Raw genomic sequence first — 25,384 nt, forward strand, 5'->3', positions numbered from 1 at the left:
CAAATTTATTAATTTAACTAAAGACTCTCAAAAAAAATTTAAAAATTAATAAAAATACTCTCATCCATACACATTTACAGATTCTGACTACCTCCATCGAAAGGTGGCCAGAATCTGATATAATAGCGCACTACCGACTAGATTTGGCCGGTATTACATCAATATAGCCTTTTTCAACTAGATCCATCGTGGATTTGATATTTTTTACCAAGATCTGGTCATTGACGACTAGATCTTTGATAGTAACTAGTCGTCAATGACGACGTTAACCATCAACGACAACCATATATTTGGCCGTCTTTGATGAACAAACACGGTCATCTCGGTGCATAATCGACCAGATCCAGCTGGTCGTACGTTGATACGGCGACTCCGGCCACTCTCTGATGGTGGTGGCTAGCTGTCAGTATTTAACGGGTGGAGTGGGGGTTGTTTTTGTAATTTTAATATTTTTATTACAGGATGTTTAGTAAATTAACAAACATAGGAAGTGTTTTTGTCAAATTTTTAAATCTTATCTCGTTATTACTTATTACCACCCAATTCTTACTTTTTTAAAAATACTATCTAAAATACTAAAACAAACACATCCCAAATACTAAAATGTTTTGTATTTTGAAAATTGAAATTATTTTTAATTACAAAAGGTTTATTGTTAAGTTTAGTAATGTCACTTTTCTAAATGTCTCCAACCTTCAGTTTTTAGCCATTTTATTCAAGAAAAAAATAACTTCTACAAAGGTTTAACAATTGAGAAAATGTTTTGGCTCAAGCTCATAGTTATGACTGATGTGGTACGTTATGGAATATTTGACCGTGCTGCCTAGGTTAAAAGTAACAAATGATTGTCCAGCTAGAATTAAGTAAACAAAAATGAAATAAAATGACTGGTCGAGTCACTGGGATACAAATGACATATAATGATTGTATATGGTTGTTGAGTTATCAACTAGGACCCTTGAGCACGTGGCTTTTTTCANTTCTAAACAAGTTCCAAAAACAGGTTCCAAAACAGGTTCCAAATAGGTTCCAAAACAGGTTCCAAACAGGTTCTAAACAGGTTTCAAAACAGGTTCCAAACCGGGTACCCCCTACAGGTTCCAAACAGGGTACCCTTTTTACAGGTTCCGGTTCCGATTCCGGTTCTGGTTCTTAGCATGCAAGAACCGGAACCGCACAGTACAGGTTCTAGGTAGGTTCCGGTTCCGGTTCCGGTTCCGGTCCCGGTTCTTACCCCCGGTTCCGGTTCTACCCGCTACCCATGCTCACCCCTAACTGACGATAGATGAATGAGTTTTGATTTTGTGTTTTTTTTTTTTTCCTTAATTTAAGTATTTTCATTAATAAATTTTATTTAGTTAATTGATTCTCTAATTAGTCTTTGTTCGATTAATTTATATTAATTGTTTAATTTTGGATTTTAATTATATTAATAGGGGTAAATTTAGTATTTTTATATTTGAAGTTGGCAAACTTATGATTCAAATGGATGAAAACCAACGTTTGGGGGTATGCTGCTAGCTTTCAAAACGAAAAGGGTGACAATTCTTCAAGGCATAGATGAGGGATCAAAATAATTCATCCTTGAGAAGAAATGTTGGGCTCTAGATATATTATTNAAGAATCACTTCGGATTTTAAGAAGAAAAAAATGTTTGAAGGAAATGATGATTTGAATTCTATGGCTTTGGCTATATATATGTTGTTTATGAAAGGCTGTTGTTTATTAATAATTGATGCTTCAGCTGAAAGGTGAATTTTATTAATTTTATGTTTATGTTCAAAAATTTAAAGGTTATATTCATGTTAAATTACTAAAAATACATTTTATGTACAATTTTACTTAGTTGAAAATTTACTCCTCTCCATTAGCATTTTTGTGGAGTAGTTTCAAAATTAGTTTGGGGGAGAATAATAGTGTTTGAATTTTTGAGGTTTTTTTTTTTTTTAAAACACTCAAAAGATAATATCCTGAAGATTGAGGGAAATACTTCCAGCAATCAATAGCTGTTACTTCCTCAGACCAAGAACTGAAACAACTACCTAGTTAAGAGAATGGTTATCTCTTCCAGTGGTCACAATTTTTGCTTCAGAAGGTAACAAAAATGAAAATGACAATATGTTTTTCTTACAACAATTACTGGCATTAATTATAATCTCACCATTGATTATTCATGAATTTGGTCACTAGACCTTTATGCTTCTTCTGGCAGTGGGTTTCCTGCCAGAAATCCGTTAAACAGAACAAGTGACCTCTCAGGCTGTGAAAATGGAGCTTCATGAGATGCTCCTCTAATTGTAGCAAACGATAAGATATCGCCGTATACTTGTGTCCATCCAGCAACCTGGATAAAAGTAGGCCAAAAAAAATTGTTGGATGTTGGTTTCAACTTTGAGTATTTAACAGTGTGATTCATGTTGAATCATATGGTTGTGCAAATTGACTAACCTGTCTTCCCTCAAACCAAGCTCTATAAGGCACAGTTGTTTTCAGTCCCAACTCCTTTGCCAATTCATTCACTAATTTCCGGGTTCCGATTAATGGGATAACTGAATCCTGATCCCCACTGAAGAAATTTAAAGTTTTATGTTACTACCACAAGGATCTTACATATATATATATATATGGTGTCGGAAATATAAATTATGGAAAAATTTATGAAAATTGTTCTTGCTGCACCTGTAAACCAAGACCCTGATGCCAGATTTGGCAAGTGTTCCCAGAATATGAATGGTAGGTACTTCTAGGTTTTGCACATCATATTTGATCACACTGTTGATAAGAGACACAAGTTGAAATATAAGAGTAAATCTAAATCAGTAAAAAAACTAATTGAATCATCTTTGCTTTCCTGCAGCACATATAGTCTGGAAATTTTAAATGACATCATGAACAAGTCCTGAAATTATAAAATGTGTTTGGATAAAAAAAAAACAATTGCAGTATACAATTACTAAGCCTACCATCCTAAGTCACTGCAATATTGATGTGACTAAAATATTTGCAATGCTATTTACTTAAATAAACCTTACTCGCTACAAAATGTCCATTCGGTAACTCCAACAAGCTGAGCACGCAAAGCTGCCTGTACATCTTTTCGGTTCAAGTATTTATCTGTTTCATCTTCCACACAAACATCTAATTTTTCTGCTTGCAGCTGTAATTTAGAATTCATATTGTTACCCCAAACATCAATAAGTATTTAAAGCAGAGTTTCAAAAGATATTGATAGTTGTGGAATAAAAAGAAATGTAAACTAGAGTGAGTTCAAGATTCACCATTTTATTCAGAAGCTGAGACTGTGCAGAAATTGGCGATAAACAAACGTCGATAGTAATATCATAAGCATTAATAGATCTGCTGACTTCTCTTGAAACTTCTCTTATAACTTCAGAACAAACAGTGGTAAGAGTTCCATTTTGCATCTCTCTACTAATTTGAGAGTAGTTACACACTGAAGTGAACATTTCAAAAGTAGAATCTGATATCAGTCCATGAGACCAAATGTACACAGCCCTTGAGTTGAAATCAGTATCAAAATCCAAAAGGGGATTCCCTATCTGCAAAATCAAATGTTTGAGCTTATTTTCTTAATCAAATTAATGCAAATAAATAATTTATTCTTCTTTCAAAACTTTTCTCTTCACTTACTGCTATTCCCTTGAAATTGGACTTCATGTTGGATTGAATTACGAGTCGTGCTAGTTGTGGGACATAGTGGCCTAATAAGAAAACGAAGTATCTGAAACTTTTCCTTTCTAACTAAACTTTTATAGTCAATTCAGTAACAAAAGAAAAAAAAAAATGTACTAAATGCGTTCAAATTACCGGCATAACTCTCCCCAGTGATGAAAAAATCTCTATTTCTGTACTCTGGGAATTTCTTGAACCAATTTTCCAGGAAGGCAAGATTATCTCGTGCTTAAAAATAATTGTTAAATTGTAATGCTATCAGGGCAAAATATCACAGAAACAAAAGAAAATTTTCAAATTTCTGTGTATGGATTGAGCAAAACAAAATGTTTAAAGAAAAAGAGAAACCTGTGATCTCATCGTTGATAAATGAGTAGAAAGATTTATTTGCTGAATAGGAGAAGCCAACCCCGGCAGGTGATTCCAGGTATAACATATTTGCTCCTGAACAAAAAAGAGGAACTCATGTAAGTAAATTAAGTTAAAACTATTCCACTCTGTGTTTACTTGTTAAATGTTTAGCACCTCTGTTCCAACTATATTCATTTTTGAGCAACACGTCTCCACTTGGCCTAAAAGGACCATGCTCCACGAAAGCTCCAGCTCCAATGGAAGAACAACCAGGCCCTACAAAACCCAGAATTTTTTTATTTAAGCCATTTAGTTAAAATTGTTCCCTTTGTGATGCAGAATCATCAATGGAAATTTACCTCCATTTAACCAAAGAACGAGTGGCTTTGAAGCTGGGTCTGTTTCTGCTTCAACAAAGTAGTAAAAAAGAGCTCTCTTTTGCTTCTCATCTATGGTTATGTATCCTGAATATTGCTGAAAAGTGACCTGTGGTTGACCAGGCAAACTAGTGATTTTATCAGCCCCAGGGCCGGCTTTTGTTGTCAAAAAAAGAGTTGCACAGATTGAGAAGATGAGTATCCATTGCAGAGGCCGCATTATGATATGCAGCTTGAGTTTAGGGGTTCTTGAGGAGATTTCAATGAAAATTTTAGAAGGTATGGCTTTTGTTAATACAAAATGTGATTATAAAATGGTTGTTGTGCATTATCCATACGGCACTCGTGAGTCAATCATTGCCATTTTGATCTTTGAATATGATTTCCAATGGGCCCAGAAATAGAGAGAGAAAATTTACAGTCTCACAGTAACAGATAACAAATGATTCTTTTCAAGTTCTCAATGCAGCATGGTGACTTGAGATTAAGGTGTAAACTGAGCTTTGATTATCAATTTGATTCACTACATGCCAAGCTTCTGAATATTAAATAATCTTGAAGAATGTACTTAGAAATTTAGCTACATACTTTACAGCTAAGTAGCAACTTTCTTTTTGTTTTAAAATGTCTTTATTATTCAGAAAGAAATTTACTTTTACTTTTTCGAAGTTTTGAAAACACTGAGCGGAAGCCAATGAGCAATGGCTTTATCTGTGAGTTAAAGTTAAAACATACAATAGAAAAAGGGTCCCTCTGTCTCTGTGACAAGGTTCAATGAAGATTCGGAAACCAATTGCAATAATATCAGGAGGTTCTCAATTAATCATATACTAAATACCAAGGATATTTTATATGGAAGAGTATTTTCATACATAAACTTGACAAAAGATTAGTCATTTTCAGTCTGTTTAGTCAACATTGCAGCTTGTGGCAGAAGGTTTTCCACGCAACACACAGAAGATATGTTTGATAGGAGTAAAGTTTGGTGCAAATAACTTTCCACGTAAAAGTCCAAAAACATAGCACCGATCACTGTACTGGACTCCAGTGGGTGGTGACCACAAATCACATGTCTTTACGCCGAATGTTCACAGCACCTTCCTTAAGGAGCAAACAAATGTAATGGATAATATTTAAATGCATATAAATCGCAGATAGTATAAGTAAATAAAGAGTTTTAATTATGAAGAGAAAGACATGATTGATGGTCTTCGTCAAGTGCATGATTCACGGCATTGATTATGACTTATGAGTAATTTGCTGGAAGATAATGCATGGTGACTATGATCACGAACTTGTGTCGGAATGACTAGTTTGACTCAACACTTCTGTTGTAAATCAATCCTAATTACTCAAACCACCAAATTAATCTCAGATCAAATCAAACGCAAGAACAAGAAATCACACAACACACAACACACAATATATCGTGGTTCACTTGTTCAATATAGAACAAGTTACATCCACGTTGAGCTCCAGAATATGGAAGTCACTGCACTAGGATTAATCACTTCAAAGATTACAGATTACAGACAAATCTCCTTCACTGTCAACAACACATTCACACACTCATTCACTTCCCTTTATCCTGCAAATCTCAATAACCACTAGAGTACTCTATACCCTTTAAGGAACACCCTGCCCTCAAAATAAGCCTCTAGAAAAATTCACACAGAGAAGAACCAGAATGAATATGAAACCCTAACCCAAGTTACAAAACGCATTTACAGAGAAGAGGAGAAAAACCTAATACATGATTTGACTTCCAAATGCGTGAAAAAGTTCCCTNAATGAGGAAAAAAAAATGTTAAGGGGCAGAAAAATTATTTTAAATTCTTTTATAAGCTTGAAACTTAATTAATTTTAACAATTATTTACCAAACACTTTTATTGTCCTAACTTAATTATAATCAAGCTAAAAAATTAAGTGATTAACTATTAAGCTACAGCAATCTCAACCGCACTCTATGAAGCTCTAATTTTTTTATAGCTATAGAAACCAAATATTAAATATAAAAAAATGTCGTGAGTTGAGTTGTTAGCATGACCTCCTTTCCGATATTTAAGTTAATAATTTGAGTAACTTGTTTTATGTAGAAACTCGGAGTATAGTGTAATACTAATAGAAATTGAGTGCGTTGACCACATGGTTCCCATTCTATTCTCTATAATATAGTCTTGGGTGTAAAATAATGGAGGGATTTTTAGACTGTATGTTACATTTTTAATGGCTTCAAATTCCAAATGTTGGCTGGTTACAATATGATTGGATGTAGTGTAGCTTTCCATTCTTAATGTCATGGTGACTGAACTTGATAGTTACGAAGGTTGAAGAGTATAAATACATTTATTGATTAATATCCTTATAGAGATGGTGAGTAGTAGGGGTCTTTGGTTCTGGGTACCCTGTATTTTTTAAAAAAATCGGAATTGGAACTGACAGTTCCTTGTAATTTGGAACCAGAACCAAAACCGACTATTCTAGTTCCTAAGTACCCAGAACCAGAACCGACTATTCCAGTTCCTAAGTACCCAGAACCAGAACCTATAACAATGGTTCCGGTTCTGGTTCTAGGTACCCTATAAAATTACAATGACCCCCTAAAGTTTTTAAAATGGCAAAAAACCTCTTAAAAACTTACAAATACTCCCCCACCTGGCACTTTATAATAAAAATAAAATTACAAATTATAAATTCAAAATTCAAAATTAGAAACTCCATTACTTTGTAAAGATATATTCTCAAAAGTCAAACCAACTTACTTTAAATGTTATGAAATATAAATATAAATGTACTTACATTACTTTTTCTACGAAAGTTTTTATTAACCCCCCTACTCTTTAATTTTATTTTATATTAATCTCAGTTCCCGATTCCTGTTCCAGTTCTTAACTATAGGAATCAGAACCAGAATCGCACAATAAAGATTCTAAAAATTTAAAACCAGAACCTGTCCGTTGACAGCCGGTTTCGGTAGGAATCGGAACCAAATCCTGAATACCCGTCGGTTCCGGTTCCAACCAGTTTTTTTGAACACCCTTGGTGAGCAGTAACATGGTGCTTGGCTATTGGAGGATTGGATCATCATGATTTAAGTCTTGATCTTTTGTAGATTATGACCCATGAGATGCTTTTGCCTTTTGGGCCTTTATCACATCTTTAGGCCACGCTTTGTCCCATTTTGACCACTCTTTTTGAAATATTCTTGTTGAGCAAAAGTATATAATCTAATTTAATAATCTATTTGTTGATACATGATTTTAACACCAATGATTTGTATGTGCAAAATACTAAAGCATTATTCAAACTGAAAATGACAAATTCCATATTACTTTTCATATTTTACATTCATTTCATCATCAAAAGGATGTGATACTTTATAGAATTACCAGTTACATATTTCAACTTTGGTAAAGGATTTGTGAACATATGAAATGGTGTATATACAAACTATTTTTTACATATATTTATTCAACTTTTTCCAATAAAATTTTAATTTAAATCACCTAATAATAAATTTGTACATAAACATCGCTAACATGATTCTAGTGAAAAAGAAAACCCAGGATTTATGTAACTTGCAATTCAAAATCGAGCCAACCAAGTAGAATTCAAGAGGAAACTTTTGGGCTTCAACGGCCACTGGAGCCCGACCCGGTAACTCTTACCTCTCTTTCCCTTGCTTCTCCCCATTTCAATCTCTGCTCTCTCGTCGTCACCGCCGTTCTGTCAAATTCGAATCAAGGTACGAGAGTTTTTCATTTCCACCGTTGCGATTCTCTATCATCATAACAAGGTTAAAACGCGTGATTGTATATGATATTGGCAAAGTTTTTTTGATGCACAGCATTTTGCTTGATTAAATGTCCCATAGAAATTATTTCTCCGTTTGCATAGGTTTTTGTGGCTTTTAGTATTTGATGCTTTGTGGGTTTCCTATTTTTTACGTGCAAATGTGTTGAAACTATCTATGGGATTGTGGTTCAATTCAATAATTTTAATTTTGCGAATATTTTCTGGTGATTGCTAGAATTTGAAACTACTTTTGTGATTTTGTGCAAATGGGTTGAAACTCTGAAGAAAGTTTTCTATTATTTTTTCCTGTTTTTTCTATGCTGTTCTTTGTATCAATTTCTGCTCGTGTTGTTTTGTGGAATCTTATCATTATGAGAATCTTCTAGTTTTTATTCAATCGACATGTTTTAATCCACTTGGTGAGTGAGAATACATACTAAAAGATACTGTGTATTCATCTGAATTTTTGTGTTTTTTTTTCCCATTTTTCATCTGGCGCTGTGAGTTGTTGAACACATTGTTGTATGTGTAATTTAGTTATATTTTAAGTTTCATTTTGTGAGGTAGGTCAATTTGCGCTAATGTTTTCAAGAAAGCATAATTTTTTTGTGGTACCTAGATATGGATCCAGAGGCTGCACGAACTGCCCGAGAATCCCTTGACCTTGCGTTTCACATGTCCAACATTCTTGATACGGGGCTTGATCGTCACACCCTCTCAATTCTCATTGCCCTTTGTGACTTGGGTCTGAACCCTGAGGCTCTGGCTGCTGTGGTTAAGGAACTCCGACGAGAACCCTCTCCCTCATCCACGATTCCTACTGCTCCATCATAGTAACTTAAATGGGTTTGTGGTATTATCTAATAACTTTAAATAGTGAGAAGGAACTATTGTCATGAGTTGCAGTCTATCCTGCTTGTACAGTTTCTACAACCCTCGATTTTGTCTGCATCACTACCTTGTTCTATTCTGTTGTGTCTTTGTTTAATCTGTGTTATTGTATTCTCTATTTTGAGTTTTGTTTAGTTTTTGTTGCTATGAATGAAGCTTGGGTTTGCTTGTTTAATTTTTTATGTCAATTTTTGCGGTGTGATGTTGCATCATTTTGGAACTGTCTGGATTAGATGATGAAATATTTTACATCATACTCATGAATATTCGTACAGTTGACTGTTAAGAATATAGTACTCATAGTGCACTTGATTTATTGGTAACTGATTCTCCTATAGTCTATGACTAAAAACATGTTTTACAGATATCAAATAACTAAAACTGTGTTTATGCTAGCTTGGAAGACAATAATGTTTGAGTGAAAATCAGGAAGAATCATCATAATCACATATACTAAACTATTATTTGACTTTGTGTTGAAATTAAAATGTCAATTTATGGAACTTCTGTTAAATAAATAAGTTAACTCATTTAACTGCAGTAAGAAAGCACCAATGGATCACTTTGGAAACCTGTAAGAAATAAATTTTTGGGATCACGCGATTTCATTTTGTATGAGATCTAATACTGCTCTCTTAGAATGAAATTTTAGTCAATAAGCCTCTAGCCATTTACTGTTGTAGTATCCTGTTGGCATGCTCAAATTTCATGGTTTAAGAGCTGGTTGGTGGCGTCTGTGTTGGTATTTAATTCCATCAAGATGAAAGAAGATACTCAAAGCCAGATTAGATGCTTCTCAGGTAAGGGAAATCTCCTGGCATATTTAATTTCTTCACATTGGAGATCTGATTAGGAGGACTTCTTTTCTTGTTTTCTCTTTTCGCTTGTTATTTGATTAACTAGGATCAGCAATGTTGCCTATCATAGTCCTCCATTATGCGAAACTCAATCTTAACTTTCCAATAAAGTACAGTCTCTGAAAATTGAAGCCATAATTATTTTAGTGCTGCTTATGTTACTACAAATTGGTGGTCAAAACTTATTGGTGTTTAGTAAACATGGAATCAGGTTATTCTAGATCCCAGGAATCTTGATGTACTTGCCTTGTGTGTGCATAGATTTGGAGCATAGACATATATAGTCCGAGCTTCTTGATTGTTGTGGAATCATTACCTGGAAGCTGAAGAAGCTGCTTTAACATATAATGTGTAATAAGAGTATTTCTGTCTCATTTCTTTCCATGTATTAGTCTCATCTCTTACAGAAGGATAAACATTTAGAAATATAAAATTTTCAGATTGCTTTCTCTAAATTATGATTTGGATGATAGAGATTTCTCCAAGAATGATGGTCTGATTGTGATTTAGCTGCTCTGATATGTTGGACTGAGTTATGCTGTTAATCCTGTAGTCAAAACTATTGCTCTCTGCTTGACCCTTTTTGAGTGGTATTTTCTTTGGTATCCAGCATTTGTTAAACCTATTATATATATATATATATATATATATATATGATTGCAAAATAACAAACATGTAAATTGAAGGAATGGCAATTTTTATCTGTGGTGCCTCAAAGATGCCATTCTAGTGAGTGTAGCACAAAGCTAGAAGAATGGACTGCCAACTTATGGACCCTGAGTTGCTTCACCAAAGAATCCCAGCTTATGAATCATACAACTATTTATTGGGTTATATGTTTCATGTTAAGATTACAATATTGGGTTATATGTTTCATGTTAAGATTACAATCTTCAAAATAAAACTCGAGATTTAGAATTTAGGGTTTAGGGCTTAGCAGTGTGCCTTTTATTTCAAACAATATGGAGGCTACAACCTCTTTGTGCATGGGGACATATACTCTTAGTTCAAACATAGCAATTAGTTGATATCATGCATTAACACAACCCATAAAGATCTTTACAAGGGTGGGCGATAACTGTTTCTCTAGAAAGCATATTTGCCATGTTACTAGTTCTGCAAACTACGATATTTCAATTTATGGTGCGGGACTAACATATTAGGTAAAAATTATGTTACTATTCATTTAAATATCTCATTTTTTTGCCAATATGATAACTGTTTATTTATAAAATTTAATGAAACTTTAGTACAATTTTTTGTGGTTTTATATTAAGCATATATATACTTATTTATGACAAACCAATTTAAATTGTTATCAATAACTCAACTTTCACTAATGTGTCTTCCAAATTGTTATCATTATAGTTTCAATAATTATATGTATTTTGATTATACTCTTGAGTTTTTCAAGTTGAAAAACCTTATACCAAATCTACTTATTTGGACTTATATATCTTTTAGTTGATTATACTCCAGTTTTTAAGATGTTCTCGTCTGTGCTCTATGGTGGTGTTTTCTACTTTATAAAAGTATTGAAAATAAGATTAATTTAAATTATGAGTATTCAGAACATAAAAACACGTTTATGAATTTCTTTTTTCTTTCAAAATAAGCGTGCAACCATTCGCTCTGTTTTATAATTTTTTCAATTTAAAAAATGAAATTTGTAAACTAACGACATTTGCACAAATTACAAGTTGATAAAATGAAAATAGGAGAATGAGTACGGAAATGAACCGGTTGTAGGGTTACAAAATTTTTGACACTGAGGAGGGGTTCGCGGGATTGTTTAATTTTAATACATTAGGGTACGTTTGGATCATATAATATTTTATTATAGAAAGATATTATATTAATAGAAAGATACATCACATTAAAGATTACTAAAAATGTTTAGGGAATTTTGTTTGGTTGATTTGAATAAATTGGTTAATATGTTATATTTATATGTTTGGTTGGGAGAATAAATAGGTGAGTATGTTATATAGATTACTGAATTGTCCTCCTTTTAAATATTAATATAATATTATTTTTTGAACTATTCTTTAACCCCCTATATTTGAAATTTTGCTAAAATACCCCAGTAATATAAAACTTTAATTTATAACAAAATCACCCCCATCCACCCCAAGTCACTGTTAGTAGCCAGCTACCATCGTTGGTAGTCGATAGAATGGCGCACGACTGGTCGTATATGATCGAACATGCACCGACAAAGTCATTTCTGACTATGGATCACAGATCCGTGGCCGTTTCACGGCCAAAGATGTGATTGTGAAACAGCCATAGAAACGACCTGAGTAGCGCACGACCAGCCAAATCTTGTTGGTCGTACGCCATTACGACAAATAAAGCCGGTAGTGGTCTTGGGTGACTAGGGATATTTTGTTAACTTTTGAACTTTTTTATGGCTGGGCTGTTTTAGCTAAATTCTCAAATGTATGGGGGCTAGGAATGGTTATTTGATAGACATTTGAGGGCAATTGTGTCCGAAATAGTATTTAATTAAAGATAAAATAAGTATAAAAATCAGATTACCTAGTAACCTTTTAATAACACCTTAGAGGGAAGGTATCATATTATCCCCTATATTACCAACAGTAAACACTATTTGTAATAAAAAATACATGTAATATTTTATTACTTATAAACCAAATAATGGAATATTACAAAATAAATGAAGATTACTCCTATTATCTTATATGACCCCGATCCAAACACACTCCTAAGGATTTCAAAAATTATTGAAAACATCCGATAAGGGGTTTATTTCATACACCTCTTATGGGATTGTTTAATGTTAGCACACTTATTTTTTGAAACTATCAATGTTTATATGTGATTTTGACACCAATGACTTGCACGTGTAAAGTGCTAAGGCATTCTTAGAAATTACATGTGAATAATTATAATTAGATATAAAGATTGAATAATAAATGAGAGATATGATTTTTAAAGTGGTTCAGATGCTTAAAGTGAATCATATGTCCACTGTTTCTTTTATATATGAGAGATTACAAAAGACCGCGTATAGCGAACAGCAAACAGATGTACAATAACTGAGTATTCAGAGAGAATATCAAGTCTGTCTTTTTCCCGTAGGTTAACTTTGCTCAAAAAATAAAAAAATATAATCAGAATGAGGGTTCAGTATCAGAATCTTGAACATGAGAGGGGAGTCCTCTATTTATAGTAGAGGAATTCAAGGTGATCATTATAAATCTGCAAGTGAGTAGGTACCGTGCAAGTCCTTTCTTGCCTCCCATTGACAAATAATTTAAGAAATATCCTCAAATTATCAGGGGCTTAGACATGTGTGCTATCCTCCATTACTTATAGACGAAACCTGAATCTACTAAGTTGATGACAACCATATTCGTTCTGTCATAGAGCAATGTGGCAGCTCCTGGATGGTGCAAAGTCTTCCTAAACTCTGATCGGTGCTTTCTGACATAGGCTAACGTCAGCTCTGATTTTTTAGGCATAAAAATCGAAAACCTTCCACAAACAGGAGAATTTTTAATAATTTTAAGAGGGTTTTAAATAATTACATAAAGGTTTTTAAAAAGTTCCGAGAACCCTAAATATGTTCATATAAAACAATGTCATATCACATAACAGTAGATAATAAAAATAATATATTTTAATAAAAATAATATTAATTAATTAATAAAAATAAAACCCAGACTAACCATATGAAAATCAACCCCAGGACAGGCCTAACCCAAGGTGGCCTGGTTGGAGCCCAAATGTAATGAGGGCTTGTGTGTAGGTCTGAGAAACGGTTTTCTCTATCCAAACCCGCCTTTCTCGTTCCATTCAAACTCAACTCAAAACTCAAACCGTCTCGCTGCTCTCTGTCTCTTCGTTAACATCCAACGCTAAATCCACTTTATATAAACAGACGCTCGCTCGCTCACAGCCAAAACCCCACCACTTCATGGAACTTAAACAAGACCTCCAAGATCAAGACCCGATTGCCCTCTTCATGACTCTCGACCAATGGCAAGACCACGACCAAGACCCCGACCCCGACCAACTCTCCCAATCCTCCAACGACTCTTATATGCTCGGCTTCGTTATCGCCAACATTGTCGGCCTCCAGCACTACTCTGGCACTATCAGCGGCCGCGAAATGGTGGGTCTGGTTCGCCAACCCTTGAACCCTTATGACTCAAACGCTATCAAAGTCCTCAATACGAGAACCCTTCAAGTGGGTCACATTGAACGCTCTGTGGCTTCTGTTCTATCTCCGCTGATTGATGCTCGAATGATTCATGTTGAAGGTATTGTTCCTAATTCTCGTGGTGGTGGTAGTAGGTATAAAATTCCTTGTCAAGTTCATATTTTTACTAGATTGGAGATGTTTGATGTTGTTAAGGATGAGATTTCTCGAGGTGGGTTGCAGTTAATTTGTGATAATGATGTGTCTTTCGGGTTGTCGGAGGCGGTGGTGGTGAAGGAGAAGATGGAAGTGAAGGTTATAAGGAGTGTGGATGAGATATTCAAGTTGGTTGATAAGAATGTGAAGAAGAAGGCCAAAATGGTGGCTATGGATCCGCCAAAGGAGGTTATAAAGTCTGAGCTTTTTCTGCACCAGAAGGAGGGGTTGGGGTGGATGGTTCATAGGGAGAATTCTGAGGACTTACCGCCTTTTTGGGAAGAGAAAGATGGAAGATTTTTAAATGTGTTGACTAATTATTGCACTGATATTCGGCCTGAGCCTTTACGCGGTGGTATTCTTGCCGATGATATGGGGTTGGGTAAGACTCTCACTTTGCTTTCTTTGATTGCTTTTGATAAATGTACTGGTGGTGTTAGTTGTTCAGGAGATGCTAATAGTTTAGATGTAACTGAAGTTGAGGAAATTGGTGAGGAAGGTGAGGAGCTATGTGCTTCAAGTGCTAAGAAACGTAAGAGGGGTGGAGTGAGGAAAAAGGGTACTGGAAGGGGAAAAAAGTGTAAAATGGAGAATAACTCTATTGATGGTGATGCTAAAGGAAAGTCTGTGAGTTTTTTTGATAAGTCTTCTAGAGTTTCAGGTAAAAAGATGACATTAGTTGTGTGCCCTCCTTCGGTGTTTTCGACCTGGATAACACAGCTAGAAGAGCACACTATCCCTGGGAAGCTGAAGACTTATATGTACTATGGGGATAGAACTAAAGACATTGAGGAGCTAAAGAAGTATGATGTAGTGTTGACAACTTATAGTACTCTGGCTACTGAAGATTCTTGGTTGGATTCCCCTGTGAAGAAGATTGAGTGGTGGCGAGTTATTTTGGATGAGGCTCACTTGATTAAGAATGCAAATGCTCAACAAAGCCAGGCAGTCACTAATTTGAATGCTAAGAGGAGGTGGGCCGTTACTGGTACACCTATCCAGAATGGCTCATCTGATTTGTTCTCATTAATGGCTTTTTTGCGGTTTGAGCCATTTACTATTAAGAGCTATTGGCAAAGATTAGTACAACGTCCTCTCACACAGGGTAGTAAGGAGGGGCTCTCACGTCTGCAGGTAATGTTTCCATCATTCATTGTTTCTTCTGTGTATGTTACAAATTGATTCCTTTGGTTTGTGAATCATGCATTCTACGAGTTTTGAACTTTTGTATACTTGGTTTGTGTTCCATCAAGCTGAGCTGTTTTCTATTTTGATGATAATTTCCCCTTCTGCATTGTTTATTGACAATTTGATTACAGATGATTGTGTTGTCTATGAACCTCCTATAACGGTCTTCCACAAGCTACTCTCCTAATACCTAGCTTTCTCCAAACCCAGTTATGCCTCTCCTCCCCATGCTTCTAAACCACTATCTGTTACCATAAACTATTCTGTCTTCCTCATAATAATATAACCACTTTGCCATAAAAGCCATATTTAAACTAGTTAGTTTTCTAATACTCAAACCCCACCTCCTCCAGTTGTGAACAAACATACATACAATCTATAGAGTGATATTTGAATTCGTCATCTGTTTCACCTCACAACAAATTGCACTGTGTATGCGTACCCTTTTTCCTCTAAGATGCTAAATAGATAAAATGGAGATGATTATATGTGAGTACTAGATAAAACACCTATTGTTCCCTTGTTAGATAAAATAAATTGTGTATATTCTGAAGTTTGTAAAATATATTCTGTTTAGAAGCTATGCAATTCTTCCCCCATCCTTTGCCATCTAACTATTATCTGAGGTGGTATAGAGAATTTTTCTTTTACCATCCTAAAGGCTATGGTCTGGAGAAACTTTTTTTGCACTCTCTCTCGATGGATTATAATTACAGCGATGGATTATAATTACAGCCATGTCTTTGTTTTCATGGTTTCTGTATTATCTCATTGAATCTTTCCTTTCAACCGTCATATTTAAACATTTTTGGAGGTTTGATTACAGTTTAGTACATTTTAGTAATTAATTTCAGGCGGTTATCACATTTAATTTTCTTTTTCTTTATTACTGCCCTTTTTCTACCAACTGATTGAATTTTACAGTTTAGCATGTAACTTCTTAGCCTTTGTTGTTTATTTTCCCTTGTTTTATAAATGCAACGTATTATTCTTTCAGGTTCTAATGTCAACCATTTCTTTAAGGAGAACAAAAGACAAGGGTTTGATTGGATTGCCACCAAAAACTGTAGAAACGTGTTATGTTGAACTTTCTGGGGAAGAACGTGAATTGTATGATGAGATGGAAAGAATGGCCAAGGGTGTTGTCCAGGAGTATATAAGTGATGGTAGTCTAATGCGCAACTATTCAACTGTTCTTAGTATAGTTTTACGACTTCGTCAGATCTGTACAAACTTGGCTTTGTGCCCATCAGATCTGAGATCAATACTTCCTTCCAACAACATTGAAGGTATTAGAGAATTATTCAAGCTTAATGCCCTTTTATCTTTAATGGTTTGCATAGCTCACCTTTCAGTTCATCAATTTTTACCCGGAAGACAGTCTCTTTCTGCAACTTTTAATTTGCCATTTAAAAACTTAATTTAGTCAGGTCTATTGAGGTTTCATCTAGTTTCTGTCTAAATATGAGCAATTTATCCTATTCTATACTTTAGCCCTTTTTTTTTTATTGTTTTGAATTGCTTGAGATTGTTTTAGCCGTCTTTTTTTGTTTTTTGTTTATAGGTCAAAATTTTGTTGGTATATTGATATATTTTGTTTCGTATATATACCTTGGTTCCCATTAAGAGGCGATGGCAGCATACTGCAGCAGTGCCATCTTCGAACTTTAAGAGTAAGCTTGTGCTAATACAGGCTTAGATGAAGCACATTGACAAAAGCATTTATTGGTCAATGTAGGCAGCAAATTTTGCGTAGTCTGCCAATCAAATGGTTGTAGTAGATTATCTACCGGCATTATTTCTTTTGTAATGGTTTAGACTCCTTGTGGTTTTTACTGGAAAAGTTGTCATTGTGTTTCAGCTTTGCAAATTATCTTTGGTACCATATTCTGCAGGGCATATGACTGTGTACTTACAACCTGAATTTGATTTCAAGCAGATGTATCCAATAACCCAGACTTGCTGAAAAAGCTGGTTGCAGTGGTACAAGATGGTGAAGATTTTGACTGTCCAATTTGCATCTCTCCTCCTGCTGACATTGTAATTACATGTTGTGCTCACATCTTTTGCCGATCCTGCATCCTAAAAACCATACAGCGCACAAAACCCTGCTGCCCCCTTTGTCGCCATCCTTTATCACAATCTGACCTGTTCTCTTCACCCCCAGAATCATCTGACACTGACAATACTGATAACTCTTCTTCTAGAAATTCCACCTCTTCAAAAGTGTCCACTCTATTAAAGCTACTCCTTGCACTAAGGAACCAAAACCCTTCTATAAAGTCGGTTGTATTTTCACAATTCCGTAAAATGTTGATATTGCTTGAAGAGCCATTAAAAGCAGCTGGTTTCAAGTTCCTACGCCTAGATGGTTCAATGAATGCAAGAAGGAGAGCTGAAGTAATCGAAGAGTTTAGAGTTCCAGAAACAGGTGGACCAACTGTTTTGCTGGCGAGTCTTAAGGCTTCAGGTGCGGGTATCAACCTTGCAGCTGCTTCTCGAGTCTTCTTGTTGGAGCCATGGTGGAACCCAGCAGTTGAGGAACAGGCTATGGACAGGGTACACCGTATTGGTCAAAAGGAAGACGTGAAGATTGTGAGGCTGATTGCTCGAAACAGTATTGAAGAGAGGATACTAGAGTTGCAGGAAAGGAAGAAGAAACTGGCAAGGGAAGCTTTTAGAAGAAAGAGAAAGGACCAAAAGGAGGTCAGCGTAGATGATCTACGCATTCTCATGTCGCTGTAAGTCAGTCATGCCATTGTATGCATGTGATGCTTCATGTTACAGTTGCGATATCCATGGAACTTTCTTTCTCTTTTGGCTGTACATAACAGCACATCCAATATGTGGTATAGTGCATAGTATATCTGGTTAAGGTTTTCTGAGACTTGACAACAATTTCAACCAACTTGTGGTTGTAAAGAGAAGGGTTTATATCCACAATTTTTGTAACAGCTAAGATGGGGAATGGAACAAATATTTTGCAGGATTTATTGGGTTTTACAGGCAATTCTTAGAACTTATCAATCAGATGTTAGTGTGAGGAAATTGGGCGTTTTGAGGTCTCATGAAAGATACCTGTGACCCTCATGTCTCGGAAAATTATGACCATCGTGCCTTTACTTCCTAGCTGTTTCACTTCCATTGACTCTTGCTTAAAGAAATGCATTGTATTTTTACCCTTGGTAACATACACGAAAATAAAATAATTCTAAAATTAAATATTTATTTCCTCGATAGATTAAAAACTTACCCTAACATAATAATATTGATGTATTAATACAGTATACGATACATAAATATTGTACCATGACTAGGGAATAAATAAAAATTGGCTCCCTGTTGCCCTTAAAATGGCAACTGAATCCAAATATGATACCAAAACTAAATGGTTTATTCAGTGAGAGGACCTGATGAAATTAACTCTGAATTCCAAGTTCCAACATATCATAATGTTACGTAAAATGGATGAGTGAGTCCACATTTTCATCTCAGTGACAGACCTAAACGTACAAAGAGCTTCTAGTGGTCACGGTCTGATACAATTTTTTTTTTATTATTATTATTCTTATTATTTTATTATTATTATTATTATAATAAATAATAGTAATTTCATCCCCTAAATTTCTAATAATTCGTGAAACTTAACGTTTTGACGCTGTTAAATGCAATTTCTTGAACAACCTGTCATTAGTTAAACATTACACTTGAACCCCAAAATATATTTTCTTGGTTCTGCCACTAATAAATCTTGCATGTCTATGTAGGAAATTATTGTGAAGAGTTAGTTTTCTTGGTTTGGATATATGAGAACTATGGAAATTAGAGTTTTACACGAATGGTATGTTATTATGATTTAATTAACTAGGTAGTCTTCACTGAATTTGTGAATATTTATTCTCAAATTTGTATTCTAATTAGCTTTGTATCATAACTTACACATGTAGATTTATTGATCCATATATCTTGAGATGCAAATTGTGGGGAAAAAGATGTGTTGTAGTGCTCTTGAATTAATAGCGCTTTAGTTTTGCCATTTTGGCCAAGTTTATCTCAGCATGATTTGGGACTTTCTTTAAAAAATCGTAGTTATAAATGATTAATTTCTGATAATATTGGTAATGAGTCAGACCAAGTAATTAAGATAAAAAATTATTGCAGATGCCATTGTCCAGAGGGGATTAATGTGTTTCCAACTTATAAAAATCCGGCACATCTTACCAAGTAGAATTCACTTTCCATATAAATTATAAAACACGGTGGTTGAGTTGTGTCAAAACTATAAAACTATATTGAAGATCAAATCAAGATCAATAGAGCAAAGCATATTAATGCCAAAAAAAGGAAAATTAAACAGTATTATTATTATACCAAAACAGATTCACGTACAGTACTTTCTCTTCACTAATTATTTTGTATGGAACTATCTGTATATCTTTCCTCAACCGAAGCCAAATCAATGCACTTCTTTTTTTTTTTTTTAATCTTTTTAGAAGTAATTATCTTCTTTACTTCTTATATTGACTGTTGAAATTGCACTTTTATGGCCATGGTTTTTTTGTTTGTTGTCTCAGTTAAGTCGTCATGCTCAAGTTTAATTTAATCCCATAACCTGTCTTTGATGATTGTTGAAAATCAATATAGTGGAATCATTTTCTTTTTGTTTGTATGTATAAAATCCCAACTATTCTTGAACTTTTGTACCAAGATAAAAATCAATAGTTTGTTAACATGAAAGTTGATAGGCTTGATGAGTGGTGAACCTTCTTTGATGGTTCAAATGCAACTATATTTGAGGTTATAGAGCAGGCAACCAAAGTTGCAGCCAAAGTTACCCTGATGAGTTCAAGAACCGAAGGGGTGAAATTTCTGAGACACTTTATTCATGTTGTTTGACTCGATCTTGTGGCCATTATCAGAATGATCAGTTAAAGCAACATGCAAAGAAAGAATATGAAATCAATGTGCTAGAACTAGGCCGTTAAATGGCAATGACAAAGATCTAGAATTTTCTGATGACAAGAAATGTAAGTTTGGCAGCAGTAGAAATGATGATCAAAGAACCAGATTAGTAAATTCAGCTACAGCGGAGCTGAGGCATTATCAGCAGAGATTGATGTGGAAAATGAGATTATCAATAAGGTTTTGAGGATACTCTAGATGAGGTTTGTCTCAATTGTTGCTCTGGGATTAATTAATTAATTTTGCTTTAGGGTTAGTGAGATAGAGTAATTATATGCTTGCATGACAAGTTTTAGAGGTTTTTTTTTTCTTTTGGTAAACACGGTAATTGTATTAAAGAATAAATGAATTACAAGCTACAGCCAACCCTTGGACACGCCCAAGAACCGCTAAACTAAAAAAGGAGCAGCAAGGAATGGAAACCGTCCCTGGAGCCCAGCATCTAAGCAATCAAAAGGAGAAGAAAAAGTTCCTTAGACTGCTGCAAAATCAAACAGCACACAGACCGTAAGGAACCAATCAAATTTGAGATGTTTGAAGTTTATTGCATTTGTTTTTCATGTTGTGTTGTTCTTTGATTTGTCTTGGTGTTGCAGTCTGGAACAGTATTATTGGAGTCATTAAGGAAGCTTCGATTGATGGATATGTCTATTGAGATTCTACAGGTTGGAATTCTATCTGTATTTAGTTTGCTATTTGTTTAATAGGAAGTTCAATACGTTGGTTTCATAGTAATTCTTTTTAGAATTAATCGTGAAAATGGTTTCTTCACCAACCTATATAAACACATCCGCTGTGTTGTAAAAGCTGGGGGATGGTTAATTATTTCATTTCATTGGATAAGAAGCTTGACTATCCGCAGGAAAAATTTGCAAATATGCCGAAATTGCACCAGTAGAAGGAGTATGGTAATCGTCTCCATGTTTAGTTTTCTGTTATGGGAAATACCAGCGATTTGTGAGTTTGAAAATCATTAACCACGCATGCCTATTATGCACCTCTTGAAGATTACGATTTTGTTGGGTCAAAACTGATTGCCCAGGATTTTAGTTCTATTTTAAATTTTAAAAATAATTTACTGATTTTATGTGAATAGATATTAGGAAAACCAGTATATACTGTAATGGTTATTTTCATGAATAGTAATATACAGAAAAGGAGGAATTTATTTTATTCTTGTTTCTTTATATGCTATCAGAGCTGTGTTTTAGAGTTTCTCTGTTAAGTTTTTTTGGCATTCTGATTCAGTTTTGCAGCAGATAAGTTTGCAATCCTACTGATAGCAAGTTGTTGCTACAATGGAAACCACCAACGAATCAGAAGACTCAGGTCCAATGATGATTGGAAGCCAAGATCCAATGTCGCCATTCTTCTTGACATCCTCAGACAATCCTGGAAATGTACTGGTGTCTCAATTGATGAACAACACCAATTATCCGAGATGGAAACGAGCAATGACGACTGCATTACGAGCCAAGAACAAATTTAGCTTCGTATATGGAAGCATTACAAAACCAACATCTGATGAAGGAAGGGAGCTTCATGTTTGGAACAAGTTCAATTCCATGGTGATCTCATGGATAATAAACTCAGTTATACCAAAGCTCCATGACAGTGTTGCTTACCTTCATAATGCGCACGAGTTGTGGAAAGACTTGGAAGAAAGGTTTTCACAAGGCAATGCTCCTCGTGTCCATGAATTGAGAAGAGAGCTTGCCTTGACAAAACAAGGAGAGCAGAGTGTGTCAAGTTATTTCACACAACTTAGAGGCTTGTGGGATGAGCTTGGAACATATAGAAAAGCAAAAGATTGTACGTGTGGAGCAGCAAAGGATCAACTAGAAGAAAGAGAATATTAAAAACTCCATCAATTTTTAATGGGCTTGAATGATCCTTATGGTGTGGCAAGGTCTCAGATCCTCAATACCAAGCCACTTCCTTCTCTCAACAAAGCTTACGCACTTATTATTATGGAGGAATGGCAACATGCAGCAGTAGCAAAAATGGGACCAGTTGATGGAGCTGCTTATTGTGCAAAGGTTTTTTTTTTAATTTCTTGGTTTTTTTTTTAAAACTGAGGAAACATGTTTCGATTTGATCACTGCTAGAAAGTTGGATGCACAAAAGATATGTGTTATGAGATTGTAGGCTATCCAGCAAATTGGGACAGAAGAAGGAAATCGGGAAACAAGTTCAAACAAAGCAAGGCCACTGTTCACAATGTTGCTGGCGCCACAACTGAAGAAAAAGCAAAACCAATAACTGGACTCTCAAAGGAGCACTATGATCAGCTGATGGTTCTTCTTTCAAATGACAAAAGGAGTGAGGTAGCAAACTTTGTGGGTAAGATCACTAGTTCCGATAATAAAAATATGAAATGGATTTTTTATTCTGGAGCTTCAGATCATCTTACCTCTATGATGGACAGCATGAAGGATAGGCAAGAGCTCAAAACTAAATTTCCTGTTAGCTTGCCAGATGGAAGTAAGATTCCTATAAAGGTGACAGGATTAGTTATGCTCACACCACAAATTAGCCTTGATAATGTTTTATATGCTGAAAATTTTAATTGCAATCTCACATCCATCAGTCGAATTACTAAAGATATGAATTGTGCTGCCATTTTTTTGTCAAATTCTTGTTTCTTACAGGACCTTGCCTCGAAGAAGCTGATTGGTCAAGGTAAGGTGGAGGATGGATTATATTATCTACAAACAATAAAGTCTATGGCAAGATCAGTGACAACGGATGAAGACATGGTCAAGCTATGGCATAAGAGATTGGGGGCACCCTTCGTTTGACAGACTAAAGTTGATTTCTGGATTGTCACATTTTTCGTGTGATAATTTGAAGTGCTGTAACATTTGTCACATGGCTAAACAAACAAGAAATTGTTTTCCTTTAAGTTTCAATAAATCAGAGACAAGTTTTTCCTTATTACACTGTGACATCTCCATCTCATTCTGGAGCAAATTATTTTTTTACTGTGGTAGATGATCACACACGATGTACGTGGGTATATTTGTTGAGAAATAAAAGCGAGGTTTTTCAAATAATGATTCATTTTTACAAGATGATCGAGACTTAATTTGGGGAAAGGATTAAAGAAATAAGGATAGACTATGCTTTGGAGCTTGTGGGAGGAAATTTTAAAATTTTCATGCAAAGGAATGGAATTGGTCATCAAACAACTTGCCCACACACACCCCACACACACCCAAACAAAATGGGATTGTGGAAAGAAAACATAGACACCTGTTGGAGGTGGCCAGAGCACTACGTTTCCAAGCCAACTTACCAATCTAGTTTTGGGGAGAATATGTACTTGCAGCAGCACACCTTATCAACTATATGCCCACTCCACGTCTAGGAGGAAAGAGTCCTTATGAGGCGCTATTTGAGAAGAAATCCTCTTATGATCACCTTAGGATTTTCAGGTGTTTATGTTATGCTTACATTAATCCCAAACCAACTGATAAGTTCTCACCTCGGTCCAAGGCATGCATCTTTGTTGGATACCCAATGGGAAAGAAATGATACTTAGTCTATGAAATAGATTCCAAAAGAATCCAGGTTACTGGGGGTGTAAAATTCTTTGAGGATATTTTTTTCCCTTCAAACTGACCCAACCAACAAGTAGGACGAGTCCTAGTATTATTCCACTTCCAATGATAGAAGATGCAGATTCCTTCCAACAACCAATTAATGATGTTCCGTTTTCAATGGTGGAGAATGAAGATTCCCTACAACAACCAATTAATGATCTTGTTGAACAAGACGTGATTTCATAGGAGGTTCAACCACGACCACAAATGGAGAGAAGACCTCTTCTACGCCTCCAATACTATGTTTGTCAGATTGCTGAAGTAAATAATCCATCCTAGCCACCCACCAAATCAGCCTTTGCAGGTAAAGCCTATCATATTTCCCACTATTTATCTAACAAGAGATTTAGCACTCCACGTCAAATTTTTTTGGCAACAATTACTGATCAAAATGAACCAAGGAATTTTCAAGAGGCATCACGAGACCCAAAGTGGATTAAGGCCGTGAGAAAGGAGATGAATGCACTTGAAGAAAATAATACTTGGAAGCTTGATCATCTTCCCCACAACAAGAAGCCAATAGGGTGCAAGTAGGTATATAAGATCAAACATAACGCAGATGGCAGCATCGAAATGTATAAAGCATGATTAGTGGCGAAGAGATATACACAAGTCGAAGGCCTTCACTATACAAAAACGTTTTCTCCCATGGCGAAACTTACCATAGTAAGGTGTTTACTCGCAATTGCAGTAGCTAAGGATTGGTTTCTATGGCAGATGGATGTGACAAATGCTTTCCTACATGGAGATTTACATGAAGAAGTGTACATGGAACCACCACCTGGATACAAAGTCAAAGATAATTCCTTATATTGCAAATTGCAAAAATCTTTGTATGGATTGAAGCAAGCATCACGGCAATGGTTTGAAAAGCTTTCAAAAGCTTTGCAGAAATTTGGGTTTGCACAATCTGTTCATGATAACTCTTTATTTATCATTTCAGAAAATAACTTTTTTTTGGCAGTGCTAGTGTATGTGGATGATCTTATTATAGCAGGAAATGATCCCATCAAATGTGAAAATTTGAAGCAGTTCTTGAATGAGCATTTTAAGCTAAAAGATCTAGGAAAGTTAAAGTACTTTCTTGGATTGGAAGTGGCGAGATCACCTACAGGGATTTACCTGTCACAACGTAAATATACGCTAGATATTCTACAAGAGACTGGACTTCTTGGTGCCAAACCACCAAAAATTTCCATGCAATAGTAAATGAAGTTGAGCAACGACGAAGGAGATGTGTTGGAGGATTGTAGCTCTTACAAAAGATTGATAGGAAGGCT

The 25,384-nt window shown here is 35.2% G+C and overlaps 4 protein-coding genes across 5 annotated transcripts; 3 read left to right on the top strand and 1 right to left on the bottom strand.

Annotated features, from left to right (window-relative positions):
• Window positions 1-1,971: 1,971 nt before the first annotated feature.
• LOC116146563 (serine carboxypeptidase-like 45) lies at window positions 1,972-4,737 on the bottom strand. The gene is made up of 10 exons (XM_031431986.1): window positions 4,404-4,737; window positions 4,219-4,320; window positions 4,042-4,137; window positions 3,829-3,921; window positions 3,652-3,722; window positions 3,279-3,560; window positions 3,033-3,157; window positions 2,680-2,772; window positions 2,449-2,566; window positions 1,972-2,344 (listed from the first exon to the last, which is right to left on the bottom strand). The coding sequence occupies exons 1-10, from the start codon at window positions 4,639-4,641 to the stop codon at window positions 2,195-2,197; spliced, it is 1,368 nt and encodes a 455-aa protein (XP_031287846.1). The 5' UTR covers window positions 4,642-4,737; the 3' UTR covers window positions 1,972-2,194.
• A 3,106-nt stretch (window positions 4,738-7,843) lies between these two features.
• Window positions 7,844-9,290, top strand: LOC116146556 (mitotic-spindle organizing protein 1B-like). Its single transcript, XM_031431977.1, has 2 exons — window positions 7,844-8,167; window positions 8,837-9,290. The coding sequence occupies exon 2, from the start codon at window positions 8,839-8,841 to the stop codon at window positions 9,049-9,051; it is 213 nt and encodes a 70-aa protein (XP_031287837.1). The 5' UTR covers window positions 7,844-8,167; window positions 8,837-8,838; the 3' UTR covers window positions 9,052-9,290.
• A 4,520-nt stretch (window positions 9,291-13,810) lies between these two features.
• LOC116146595 (putative SWI/SNF-related matrix-associated actin-dependent regulator of chromatin subfamily A member 3-like 1) lies at window positions 13,811-18,626 on the top strand. 2 transcript variants are annotated; one of them, XM_031432010.1, is made up of 4 exons: window positions 14,154-14,254; window positions 14,377-15,483; window positions 16,535-16,826; window positions 17,477-18,626. In XM_031432010.1, the coding sequence occupies exons 1-4, from the start codon at window positions 14,246-14,248 to the stop codon at window positions 18,280-18,282; spliced, it is 2,214 nt and encodes a 737-aa protein (XP_031287870.1). In that variant the 5' UTR covers window positions 14,154-14,245; the 3' UTR covers window positions 18,283-18,626. The 2 variants fall into 2 exon arrangements, with proteins under 2 accessions (XP_031287869.1, XP_031287870.1); XM_031432009.1 differs by having other exon boundaries at window positions 13,811-15,483.
• Window positions 18,627-21,797: 3,171 nt separating this feature from the next.
• On the top strand, window positions 21,798-22,358 carry LOC116146582. The gene has a single exon (XM_031431997.1). It carries the CDS (start codon window positions 21,798-21,800, stop codon window positions 22,356-22,358), a length of 561 nt encoding a protein of 186 aa, XP_031287857.1.
• The last annotated feature ends 3,026 nt before the right edge of the window (window positions 22,359-25,384 follow it).

Source organism: Pistacia vera, unplaced genomic scaffold (assembly GCF_008641045.1).
Source record: "Pistacia vera cultivar Batoury unplaced genomic scaffold, PisVer_v2 Contig479, whole genome shotgun sequence".
NCBI lineage: Eukaryota > Viridiplantae > Streptophyta > Magnoliopsida > Sapindales > Anacardiaceae > Pistacia > Pistacia vera.

Coding starts and splice junctions, on each gene's coding strand:
- LOC116146563 (XM_031431986.1), bottom strand. CDS start 4,641: ATGCGGCCTCTGCAATGGATACTCATCTTCTCAATCTGTGCAACTCTT. Junction 3,922..4,041: donor TATCAACGATGAGATCACAG/GTTTCTCTTTTT, acceptor ATTATTTTTAAG/CACGAGATAATCTTGCCTTC. Junction 3,723..3,828: donor CACTGGGGAGAGTTATGCCG/GTAATTTGAACG, acceptor TTTTCTTATTAG/GCCACTATGTCCCACAACTA.
- LOC116146556 (XM_031431977.1), top strand. CDS start 8,839: ATGGATCCAGAGGCTGCACGAACTGCCCGAGAATCCCTTGACCTTGCG.
- LOC116146595 (XM_031432009.1), top strand. CDS start 13,909: ATGGAACTTAAACAAGACCTCCAAGATCAAGACCCGATTGCCCTCTTC. Junction 15,484..16,534: donor AGGGGCTCTCACGTCTGCAG/GTAATGTTTCCA, acceptor TTATTCTTTCAG/GTTCTAATGTCAACCATTTC. Junction 16,827..17,476: donor TCCTTCCAACAACATTGAAG/GTATTAGAGAAT, acceptor GATTTCAAGCAG/ATGTATCCAATAACCCAGAC.
- LOC116146582 (XM_031431997.1), top strand. CDS start 21,798: ATGGAAACCACCAACGAATCAGAAGACTCAGGTCCAATGATGATTGGA.